The sequence below is a fragment of the Molothrus ater genome, chromosome 2 (assembly GCF_012460135.2).
Source record: "Molothrus ater isolate BHLD 08-10-18 breed brown headed cowbird chromosome 2, BPBGC_Mater_1.1, whole genome shotgun sequence".
NCBI lineage: Eukaryota > Metazoa > Chordata > Aves > Passeriformes > Icteridae > Molothrus > Molothrus ater.
The window spans coordinates 1,656,806-1,669,429 of record NC_050479.2 but is presented as its reverse complement, the minus strand read 5'-3'; the positions used below and the strand labels follow the sequence as shown (position 1 = coordinate 1,669,429).

Here is a 12,624-nt window from a genome sequence, read left to right as displayed (position 1 = left end):
GGGACAGTGGGAGGTGTCCCTGCCATGGCACTGGGTGATTTTTAAGGTCATCCTCAAGGTCTTTAAGTCCTCTCTGTGCAATCTGTGCCGATGCCAAATGGCAGCAGAATATTTGGCAGTGATTTGGGCCATATATTCTCCATGCATGCCCAGAAAGTTGCTCCTAAATTGTCCCCTCTCCCTGTTCTGCTCTTGCTCTGCATTACCTGACTAAAACAAGGGAACAACCCCATGATATTCCACTTTCCTCCCCATTAAATAAAACCCACATAAACCCAGAGAATTAGAAACTTTCTCCTCTTGTTACTTTGGATAAAAGTACACTCAGAGCTCCATGTAGGTAAGTGGTGTTTTTTCTCCTGAGTTACTCCCAGTAATTACCACAAACTTTTCCCAGCACAACACCAAACCAGAATCTGCTGGGAAAAGCATTCCAGCAAAACCCAGGACACTTTGTGAAAAGTTTTTACCTCACACCAAGCACCTGAGGAACCAGATTTGCCTCACAGGAGAAGCGTCAGTCCTGAGCACACAGATCCTGGCTCCCACCACCTCCTCCTGGCTGGAAGAGCAGGACTGGGAACCCTTTCCATGCATTCAGTTTGCAATCCTGGCTGAAGAGCAGGACTGGGAACCCTTTCCATGCTTTGAGTTTGCAATCCTGGTTGAAGAACAGGACTGGGAACCCTTTCTGTTGTGGTTTGTGTTTGGTTTGTTCCGTTCTCCCCTCTCCTAGCTTGGCAAGTTGGTCTGGCTCAAACCCCCAGTTATGTCAATCACGGTTTTCCCCTCCTCATTTTCCCTCATTATCCCTTATTTGTCCTTGTATCCCCTCCCCAGGCCTTCTGCCAATCACTGGCACCCCGCCCCAAGTTCCAGAATCTTCCAGCTAGGGTGTCGAGTGACTGGCTGGTTGGCCTGGGCTCCTCCCCTGACCTATCCCCATTGATCCACACCACCCATCAGTCTTCAATGTATGCAAATTTTCGTTCTGTGATTGGTTTCTTGTGTACCCACCCCTTCCCTGTAAAACCTGGTCCCCGGAGGGGCCCGGGGCTCCTCCTCCGCTCGCCACCTTTGGGTGGCCACCCTGCACTTCCCCTACCCTGGATTAAACCAAGTTAATTCACCCAGCAGAGGAGGGCCGTCTCTTTTCTTCACTCCTGCGGCGTGGTTGCTTCAATATCGGTGACTGTTTCCTCTCACCCCACCCACGGTCGGCACATGCTTCTGGCTTCGTGCCAGGGGAGTGCCGGTGTAGCTGAAGGTGGCTGGATTCTCTAAATCCCTTCAGCCGGGCCCCCCTTAAAAACAGCCACAGCTTCAGTTGCTGGCGCCCACGCGGGGCCCCTCTGCATCGATTGCCTGCTCCTGGTCGGCCGGATTCGGGACCAGTAGAGCCTGGACTTACAATCTTCGCAAGGACCCTACGGATTTTGGACTCCGTCCTTTGGACGCAGCAGCACCCCGAGGTGAGCAGGCCCTCTGAGGCAGCGCTCCCCGGGGACCGGACGGGACCTCGAGCACCCCGAGCCGTCCGGCCGCAGGACCCGCTTCGCCGCGCTTTCCTTTGATAGCCCACCGGACACGTGAGTGTTTCGCCGCTCTCCCTGTCGTCCTCCCCAGTCCCCAGGGTGTTCTGCCGCCCTCCCTTGATTTTACAGGCAGGGGCCGGTGGGTGGTCACCTTTTAGTTTTCGTTTTCCCTTTTGCGTGGCAGATTGGGCTCGAAGTTCTTAGTAGTGGACATTTGACTTCGTGGGAAGTCTCTACTAGCTATGGGTGCTAAGCTGTCCACTGCCCAAAAGAGACTTATTATCCAAGTTGAGGGAATCCTTGTTGGGGGGGGAATTGTTTATGAAAAACCTGTTGTTGAAAAATTAATAAAATGGGTCTCTTCTGAGTTCCCGGAGGTTTCGCCTGACCTGATCAAAAATCCGGCCTTTTGGCGGAGGGTTAAAACTCGACTCTCGGAGTTGTTCAGGCCAGGCGACGCTTCCCTCATACAATTGGCCAGGCTTGTTGCCCAAATTAGAAAAATATTAAAAGAAGAAGGGAGCTCAGAACAGGCCACAGTTCGAGTAAAACGTTGCCCCAGTTCGGTTTCCTCACCCTCTGTCCCGAATACCCCTTCCCGTACGCCCAAACTTAAAACCGGGATTCTGAAGGGGGCACCCCCCCAGACCAGCCAGGCGCAGGGAGTTCCATCATCCCCTGGCCCTCTCCAGAATACCCGGTCCCCCCGCCCCGAGAGTTCTGGCCAAACTCTCGGGGGCTCCTCGACTTGTCCTGCCTCCCCTGCTCCTGTCCCCAAACCCCAGAGTTATGTACCCCAGTTCGTTGAATCCCCAGTTTGCCCCGGGTCGCCTCTGGTTTCACAAGATGGCCGCGGCGTGGCCCAAAATGGAGGCGACCGCATGGTCGAGATGGCGGGAAAACCCCCATCCTCATCCCAGAATCCTTTTCTTCCAAGTTCCAACCCCTTCCTGCCTCTCGGCCACTCCCCTTTCCCCGCCCCTTCCCTCCCGACCTCCCCCCAGCTCCACCCTCTATCTGACCCCTCCCATCTCGTTTCCCCGCCTCCCTTTCCCATGATAGCTCCTCCCATCGTTCCTCCCACAATCCCGCCCCTTTCCCCGCCCACCGCTTGCCACTGTGCCCCGCCTCCTGCTCCCGCCTCCGGGGACGGCCCCTCGTCATCGGGCCGCCCAGTCTCCCGCCACGCCCCCTCCTCCCCTTCTTCCGGTTCCCACGGTTCGGGGCCCGGGGGGGGGGGGGCCAAAGGCCGGGAACCGGAGCCGGCCATGGTACCATCGGCGGCTCCGGTTGTTTACCAGCCAGAAGCGGGTGGGGGAGTGCGTCGCCAATGGGTCCCATTAAGTCATTCACAAATTAGGGAGCTGGTCAAAGCCCAAAAGGAGTACGGCCGGGAGAGTGAATACTTCCGGGGAGTTTTGGAAGCAACACTCTCCGAAGCAGAGATCACCCCCTTCGATGTCCGGCGGCTTTTCACTTGCCTGCTGAATCCATCCGAGCGGGTAATGTGGGAGGCCGCCTGGAGAAGGGGGGTGACTGAAGCCCTCCCAAGCCTGTGGAGTCAACCCCAATCGGGAGTTGATTTCACAGGTCGCCCTTTGGCCATCGACCAGCTCCTGGGGACCGGGGACTGGGAAGATGGGTACTCCCAGGCGAGTACCCTTCCCCGGGAGGCTCTTAAAGCGTCGGCAGCTGCCGCAGAAAAAGCCTTTTTGTTGCTGCCGGGGGGCGCGCCCCCAACTGCCTTTTCTAGAATCTTTCAGGGTCCAGACGAGGCCTTCCTTGACTTCGTGGAGAAGTTGAGGAAGGCCATTGAACATCAGGTGTCGGACGAAGGAGCTAGAAGCACCATCTTGCGGGAGGTGGCGTCCTCAAATGCCAACCAGGCATGCAGGGATGCCATCCTCAGCCTGCCCCTCCACCCGGCACCGCAGATGGCTGATATGTTGGAAGTGTGCGCGCGTAAGGTCCCGCTACTGACCACCAGGGACAGCGAAAAGAGGAGGATTCAACCTCCCCGGGTCGCCGCGGCAGAAGAGCCCTCCACCGAGCAGGGTGTTGCAGCAGCTGTTTCGTCGAAGTCCTCCGCACCCTGCCATTTGTGTGGGAGGACTGGACATTGGATGCCGGACTGCCCCCTACGGGCAGAATTTTACAAATTTAAAAGGGAGCAGGGACAGTTGGGGGCTAACCCCCCAAAAAACTAAAATCGGAGCGCAGTGCCCCCCTGCGCGCTGACAAAAATCAGGCGGGCCATTTATCATCATCGCGTAGGGGGAAGGGAGATCAGGGACCGCCGCCAACTAAATGTGACCAATACTTACCGGACTTGACTTCTGTTTTACCAATTCAAACAAGACCTGTGCTAACGGCCGCTTCTGCTTTTGCACCCTATAGGTTGCGGCTCTCGGAGGCTCTCCACCTGAGGACCTCCGACCTTCAACTCGTTGCTGTCAACCCGGAGTGCCCAGGTAACTGGGGACGGATTCGCTGCAAGTATGTTGTGGTCGGTGATACTAAGCACACGCCACCGACGGTGAACATTATCCCGGGCCTCTTACCATCGGACCCGGGGGTGTTCGCCGTCGGCCTGCACTGTGTCCAGCCCCCCATCTTTTTGCCTAAAGGGCAGATTGTAGCTCAGGCAATCCCAGTGCCTGAAATAACCTGGGATTTATATCAAACATCAGAAAACACCACGCCGACCATCGCATGGGCCCAGGTTTTGGGGCACGAAAGACCTTGCCTCAATTGTTATATTACAAAAGGGGGGGAAGGCAAACAGCTAAAAGGCCTTTTGGACACTGGGGCGGATGTCACGGTCATTCCTTCTCGGGAGTGGCCGTCGCATTGGGAGTTGCAAACCGCGCCTGGACACGTCCGTGGTGTTGGGGGTTTACAATTGGCCAGACAATCTAAGAGCATCGTGCAAATTACGGGGCCTGATGGGCAATTGGCTTCTATACGCCCATTCGTTTTAGATTATACGGAGCCCCTGTGGGGGAGAGACCTCCTAGCCCAGTGGGGAGCCCGAATTGACCTTCCAGCGGCTCCCCAGGTTTTTCGGGCGGCGGTCACTGATGAGCGCCCTACCTGGAAGCTCAATTGGAAATCAGATAAGCCAGTCCAGGTAGTGCAGTGGCCGCTTAATAAACAGAAATTGGCGGCGCTCAAGGAGCTCGTTGAGGAGCAACTACTTAAGGGCAATATCGTGGAGACCACGTCACCGTGGAATTCTCCCGTGTTTGTCATCAAAAAGCCCAATAAGGACAAGTGGCGGCTTCTCCACGACCTCCGCCAAATCAACAACATTATAGAAGATATGGGGCCTCTCCAACCAGGGATGCCCTCCCCAACGATGCTCCCACAAAATTGGGAATTGGCTGTGATTGATATAAAGGATTGCTTTTTTCAAATTCCCCTCCACCCGGACGATGCCCCGCGTTTTGCGTTCACGGTTCCTTCCATCAACCGTGAGTCCCCAAGCAAGCGCTACCATTGGCGGGTCCTTCCACAAGGCCTAAAGTGCAGCCCAGTGATCTGCCAATGGTACGTCGCTTCCTTGCTGTCCCCAATACGTGCAGTGGTAAATGATGCCATCATTTACCATTACATGGATGACATCCTGGTGTGTGCCCCGACCGCTGACATACTTGGCCACGCCCTTGACCTGACAGTCGATGCGCTGGTTGCTGCAGGGTTCGAGCTCCAACAGGAAAAAATTCAAAGGGTGCCGCCTTGGAAGTATCTGGGCCTGGAAATTACTAAGAGGACCATTGTTCCTCAGAAATTGGCTATTGTAACAACTATCAAAACCTTGGCGGATGTTCACCAGCTGTGTGGATCTTTGAATTGGGTAAGACCTTGGCTGGGCATACCAACAGAAGACCTGGCCCCCCTTTTCAATTTATTGAGAGGGGGAGAGGAGCTAAGTTCTCCCAGGACCCTTACCCCAGAGGCGAGGATTGCACTAGAGAAAATCCAGAGACTCATTTCGGCTAGGCAGGCCCACCGCTGTCATCCGGGCCTGCCATTTAAATTCATTATTTGCGGCAAACTGCCACACCTCCACGGGGTGATTTTTCAGTGGGACAACGCCACCAAAGGCAGGGACCGGGGCTCGAGTGACCCCCTCTTAATCATTGAGTGGGTGTTCCTCAGCCACCATCGGTCCAAGAGAATGACACAGCCTGCTGAACTGGTGGCAGAGTTGATCCGGAAAGCTAGGCTGAGGATCAGAGAGCTGGCAGGCGTTGATCTTGCGTGCATATACATTCCTCTTAAATTAAATTCGGGCCACCTAAAACAAAAGGTAATTGACAGCCTCCTGCAAACGAATGCAGCTTTGCAGTTCGCTCTAGATAGCTACTCCGGCCAAATTAGTGTTGATCGGCCGGCCCATAAATTATTCAATCAGGAGTTCGTATTATCTATAAAATCGATCCAGAGCAGAACTCCTCTAAAGGCAATGACCATTTTTACTGACGCGTCTGGAAGATCCCATAAGTCAGTCATGACTTGGAGGAATCCCCAAACTCGGGAGTGGGAGTCCGATGTCACCGAGGTTGAAGGTTCACCTCAAATTGCCGAGTTGGACGCAGTCGTCAGAGCCTTTGAGAGGTTCCCTGGACCTTTCAATTTAGTTACGGATTCAGCCTATGTAGCGGGTGTAGTGTCCAGAGCTGAAAATGCTGTGCTGCAGGAGGTGTCAAACCCAAAATTGTACGACTTGCTCTCCAAATTGGTTCAATTGGTCTCCCACCGAGAGCAACCCTTTTATGTCATGCACGTGAGATCACACACCGATTTGCCGGGGTTCATAGCGGAGGGCAACCGGCGAGCCGATGCCCTTGCCGCCCCTGTTCAAGTGGCCCCGCTCCCTGATCTCTTCAGTCAAGCCAAGATCAGCCACCAGTTGTTCCATCAGAATGCGCCTGGCCTGGTTCGGCAGTTCCATCTGACGCGCGAACAGGCCAAGGCCATTGTGGCTACATGTCCTCACTGCCAGTCCCACCAGCTCCCTTCTGTCCCTCTCGGAGCTAACCCCCGTGGTTTGTCCAGCTGCGAGGTGTGGCAGATGGACGTAACCCATTATCCATCATTCGGCCGCTTTAAGTTTGTACATGTCTCTGTGGACACTTTCTCTAGTGCTGTCTTTGCCTCTGCCCACACAGGTGAGAGGGCTGCAGATTGCAGGAAGCATATGCTTCAGGCATTCGCGGTCCTGGGCATCCCTAAGGTAATCAAAACAGATAACGGCCCAGCTTACAAATCCAAGGAACTGCGGAGCTTCCTACAGCAATGGGGAATAGAACACAAGACCGGCATCCCCTATTCCCCGACAGGCCAAGCCGTGGTGGAGAGGACCCACCAGAGCCTTAAAAGGGTTTTGGAGCAACAGCATTCGGCAGTGAAGGTGGAGTCCCCTCACATCCGTCTCGCACGGGCGTTGTATACTATCAACTTTCTAAATTGCTCCTTTGAAAATCTCAACCCGCCCATAGTGCGACACTTCGGGAAGCACGAGGAGCTGCGACCTAGGGCCAGGCCCCCGGTCCTCATTAAGGATCCGGAGACCTGGAAAACGGAAGGGCCATTTGATCTCGTGACCTGGGGTAGGGGTTACGCTTGCGTGTCCACTCCCTCAGGTCCGAGATGGATTCCATCAAAGTGGGTCAAGCCCTACCGCCCTAAGCGGGGTGCAAAACCGGAACCGGTCCCACAGGTAGCAGAGGCGTGCTGGCGGCGGAAACGGCGGAACTGGTGGGCGAGCCACCATTGACCACGGTCCTGACCCCCCCCCTCTCAAGCCAGACCTTCTTAATTTATATTTCTGTTTCTTTTTAGTTGATCTCCCGCCTGCATGGACCCGATGACCATCATTACCCTCCTGACAGTCCTCCTTATCGAGACTCTACCACCACCTGCGAACCCCTGGATAGTTCCCCAGCCAAAGGCGAACGTGTGGAGGACCCTCGCTCAAGCCATGGGGCAGGAGCACATCTGCCTGGACCTTGGCTCTGCTGAAGACCCGATGTCGTCCTGCCTAGTGGGGATCCCTCTCCCTCCTTTTGAGTTTCCTTACCCCTTTAATGTTACTTACAATCCGCCCCTCATGGTAGACGCCCAGAACGCCTGGAGGGACGGGCTCAGGAAATTGACCCCCCTGCAGTCCGACCCCCCAGAGCTCCATCTAGTCGGCTCCGCTAGAGCATCGGCTTGTATCTGGTTTCAGTATTCCCCCCTTTTCGGTTCCTCGAGGTACTCCTTCATCGGGCCGCCTAGCCCGGAGTACCAAGCAGCGCAATGGTGCAATTTCACCATCCGGTTGCCCTTTGCATCTACCTCAGACACCAAACCGCTGGCGCTGCCCCGAGGAACATTTTTCATTTGCGGAGACCGGGCATGGGCTGGCATCCCCCCTCGTCTGGCCGGAGGCGTCTGTACGTTTGGCAAGCTGACGCTGCTTAACCCCAACGTCACTCAAATTAGGGATTGGAAATATAAGAGATCGCAGTCTAAATTGGCAATATCCAAAAGAGATCTTCGTGATTTCGACCCAGACTGCGACTCCAAAATTGAACATTGGGCCAAACCAAAATCGGTCGCGCTCACTCTCTTTTTGCCGTGGGTGTCGATCGCGAAGTCTCTGGGTGAATTGGGCCGCCTGGAGTGTTGGGTGGCAAAGCAAGCAAATTTTACCTCGGCTGCCTTGACTGACCTCCTCGCAGACGAGGAAACAACTAGGAAGGCGACCTTGCAAAATCGGGCGGCCATCGACTTCCTCCTGCTACTCCACCACCACAGCTGTGAGGAATTCGAGGGCCTGTGCTGTTTAAATCTGTCATCCAAGGCAGAAGATGCGAGGGTCTCCATACGCAAGATGAAAGAGCTCGTCCACGAGGTTAAGAGTGAGACATCGGACTGGCTGGGGAACCTGTTCAAGGGCTGGGGACTGTCAGGATGGGCCGGGTCCATAGTTCGGTCTGTCTTATATTTTGTTTTAGTTATATTCATAATTGTCATCGCCTGCTCCCTAATGTGGGGATTGGTTAAGAGACTTCTGCTGAATGCCTCAGCGGCCAACATAAACCATCTGGAGCTTTCAGATGTCGAGGAGGACCCTGCCTCGACTTCAGACTCTGAAAGCATGAGCGGTGGAAGCCTGGACTTTAAAACAGCACAAGAGACAACTGCCGCCTGATTATAAGGGACTGTTTGTTTTCTCCCTTCCTTTTCTTTTTAAAACAAAAAAGGGGGAGATGTTGTGGTTTGTGTTTGGTTTGTTCCGTTCTCCCCTCTCCTAGCTTGGCAAGTTGGTCTGGCTCAAACCCCCAGTTATGTCAATCACGGTTTTCCCCTCCTCATTTTCCCTCATTATCCCTTATTTGTCCTTGTATCCCCTCCCCAGGCCTTCTGCCAATCACTGGCACCCCGCCCCAAGTTCCAGAATCTTCCAGCTAGGGTGTCGAGTGACTGGCTGGTTGGCCTGGGCTCCTCCCCTGACCTATCCCCATTGATCCACACCACCCATCAGTCTTCAATGTATGCAAATTTTCGTTCTGTGATTGGTTTCTTGTGTACCCACCCCTTCCCTGTAAAACCTGGTCCCCGGAGGGGCCCGGGGCTCCTCCTCCGCTCGCCACCTTTGGGTGGCCACCCTGCACTTCCCCTACCCTGGATTAAACCAAGTTAATTCACCCAGCAGAGGAGGGCCGTCTCTTTTCTTCACTCCTGCGGCGTGGTTGCTTCAATATCGGTGACTGTTTCCTCTCACCCCACCCACGGTCGGCACATGCTTCTGGCTTCGTGCCAGGGGAGTGCCGGTGTAGCTGAAGGTGGCTGGACTCTAAATCCCTTTAGCCGGGCCCCCCTTAAAAACAGCCACAGCTTCACCTTTCCATGCATTCAGTTTGTAATCCTGGTTGAAGAACAGGACTGGGAACCCTTTCCATGCATTTAATTTGCAATCCTGGTTGAAGAACAGGACTGGGAACCCTTTCCATGCATTGAGTTTGCAATCCTGGCTGTAGAGCAGGATTGAGAACCCTTTCCATACATTGAGTTTGCAATCCTGGCTGGAATAGCAGGACTGGGAACCTTTTCCATGCTTTGAGTTTGCAATCTTGGCTGTAGAGCAGGACTGGGAACCCTTTCCATGCATTGAGTTTGCAATCCTGGTTGAAGAACAGGACTGGGAACCCTTTCCATACATTTAATTTGCAATCCTGGCTGGAATAGCAGGACTGGGAACCCTTTCCATGCATTGAGTTTGCAATCCTGGCTGGAATAGCAGGACTGGGAACCCTTTCCATACATTTAATTTGCAATCATGTGAAACACCCCCAGCCTGTGGTCAGCGGCCGCACGCAGACTTTGTCATTTTGCTTACTGACCACACGCTGCCATTGATCAATCCCAAATTGGATTATTGTTAGCTTTAAAAGCGCCTCAACAGCAGAAAGTGGCGGGGGAGGCTGGCAAAGCAGAGATGGATCGTGGAATAAACAGCCCCAGTGACAGGATTTCAGCCAGAATTGATCACTGTCAGCGAGTTAGTGGTCAGCTGTCTGACCTTTGGGGCCCAAAGCAAACATCAGAATAATGTTTAGACAAACACATTTGATTTTGGAGGTAATGGGTTTGTCAACTAAATGACAAACCTTAGAAAGGTCAAAGGGAGAGCCATTTTTCAGGCTTTTTTCAGGCATTAATCGTTCGTTTGGGGAGCGGTGTCTTTTGGAGCTGGACGGAGGGAGAAGTTCACTTTGTGGGTGTTTTTGTGCCTTCACAGGCACCAAAAATTCAGCCACAGGGAGCATTCCCATCCAAGCCAGGCTGTCCCCAACCCCTGTCACTCCCAGCTGCCTGTAGAACCTAAAATCCTAAAAGAACCTGGAATCCTAAAAGCAGTGGGGTTGGGATCTGGGGCTCTGGAGGGCTTTCAGCAGAGTTTAACCCCACCACAGCTCCCTGCAGCAGGTGTGGGGAAAGGCTCTGAGCACCTGGGTGAAATCCAGCTTCTCCACCAGCAACGGGAGATGCCTGTGGCTCATCATGGCCTGGCACCACTCATCCCAAAATCCCAGAGCCGTGGAATCAGGGTGGGAAGAGCCCTCCAGGATCATCCAGTCCCACCATCATCATCACCCCAAGGGCCACATCCAGACACCTCCTGAACACTTCCAGTGACCCCCCCAGCTCATCCCAACTCCTGACCACTCCTGAGGGATGAAATTTCTTTCCTCATCAATCTGAACCTCCTCTGGTACAATTTGAGGCCATAAATGGGGTTTTTCCCTCACTTGTTGTGCCACATCCTCCAGGCTGGGAGGCTCCTGCAGCACATCCATACAGGGAGGAAGGCAAAGGAAAAGTGCTTGGATATGTTTTGGAGAGGTTAATAAATGAGAAAGCCTAAAGGGACTGGGAGAAATAAGAAATCCTAAAGGAAATATCCTTCTGATTTCACAAGATACAGTAAGGACAACTCAGGGAAAACCCCAGGAATGCTGGCGAAAAATTAAGGAAAATGAACAAAAAATGATAACACAAATAACAAAAAAAAAAAAAGCTTTTGAGTTGAAAACTCCTGGCTCTGGCTCTTGCAGTGCTGTTTAAACAGCTTTTCCCTAGATTATTTTCCTGACAAAGTTGAAAGCAGCATGAGATATTCTTGCAGAAAACACCAGCAGGGTCTTCTTCATCGTGTGTACATCAAAATCACTTGGGAAGCAAAGTGATTTTCACTGTCTTATTAATTAATTTCTGATTTATTGTTATTAATAATCTTATTATTAAGTATTAATAATTAATTTAAAATCTTATTGTTAACTAATTTATTGACACCCACCCCCTGTCCCCAAAAAACATTTGAACAGCAAGACCATGTTAAGGAAGAAAGGCTCTGGAATTGGAAAAAGGAAGCAGCTTCTGTTGGTGTATAGAAAAAGCAAAGGAATACTTGGAATATTCTAACAATATCCAAATTAACTGTTTATGCTCAGGCAGATAATTTATGCCTGGAAATGAGGAATATTTTTCATTTTATATTCTCCTGGCCTTGTCTTTTAGGTCTCTGTCCTCACTGCTGGAGGTGAAGAGCTTCATTGTAGAATTGATCAAAAGTCAGGAATTTTGTTTGGCAAGAAGACTTCCATCCAAAGCAGAAATATCCAAGACAGGAATATTCTTTCCTCGGGATAATTTAAAATTTTTAAAGTTTTTAAGCTTTAAAAATTTTAAAGTATTTTAAAAGTTCTCCCAGTCTGCTAATCATGACAATCTCACCTGCTTTAAAGCAGCTTTCTGTGAAGGAAACCTATTTTAGACTAATTTTTCTATGGATATAATTAATTGGAAGCATGGAGAATAAAAAGTTTCCTCCTTGTTGCTCCTACAGAGAAATCTCACAACATTCCTGGGATTTCTTGAAGTTTCAGCACAGGAATATTTTAACATGGCCAAACCTTTGCTGGATTTAGCTCAGACTAAGAGGGAAAGGAGATAAAAATACTTTAAAGGAGGTTTGGTTATAAAATGCAACTTCATTTAATAATGGATTTGGAGTCATCAAAGGCTTGGGTTGGAATAAAGATAATTTAGATCCTGAGCCATCAATAAATACCTATATTTACAGTCAGGTGTAGGTTCTAGCCCCACTATAACCCACATCATAAAGTGGTTTTTTTTTCCATCAAGGAGAAGAGGAAGGGGACACGACCCACTGGAGCTGAAGTTTTCCAGATGTTTTCCCACAGCTCAGTTTCCAAACGGACCCTGGAGGTGGAATTGCAGATGGACACCAAATTTTGGGTGATTAGTTGTGGAAACCCCATCCCTGGAAGTGTCCAAGGCCAGGCTGGACAGGGCTTGGAGCCACCTGGGACAGTGATTGCAGGATCCCAGGCCTTGGAGTTTCTTCAGGACAACTGGAAAAGCCATAATGTGTCCTGATTCCCTGGCATCCAAGGGATGTTGGAATATCCTTATCCCAGGTTTCCCATCAGCTTGTGTTGGTAATTTATGTCCCTGAGCTGCCTACATGTGCTCAGTAATTAAATTAATAAAATAATAATTTAAATCAGTT

General features: G+C 51.8%; 1 protein-coding gene across 3 annotated transcripts; it reads left to right on the top strand.

Moving 5' to 3' along the window:
• The first annotated feature begins 690 nt into the window (after nt 1-690).
• Nucleotides 691-9,242, top strand: LOC118690841 (uncharacterized). 3 transcript variants are annotated; one of them, XM_036389810.2, is made up of 2 exons: nt 691-1,589; nt 7,383-9,242. In XM_036389810.2, the coding sequence occupies exon 2, from the start codon at nt 7,399-7,401 to the stop codon at nt 8,737-8,739; it is 1,341 nt and encodes a 446-aa protein (XP_036245703.1). In that variant the 5' UTR covers nt 691-1,589; nt 7,383-7,398; the 3' UTR covers nt 8,740-9,242. The 3 variants fall into 3 exon arrangements, with proteins under 3 accessions (XP_036245703.1, XP_036245695.1, XP_036245712.1); XM_036389802.2 differs by lacking the exon at nt 691-1,589 and adding an exon at nt 2,748-3,037; XM_036389819.2 differs by lacking the exon at nt 691-1,589 and adding an exon at nt 3,990-4,006.
• The last annotated feature ends 3,382 nt before the right edge of the window (nt 9,243-12,624 follow it).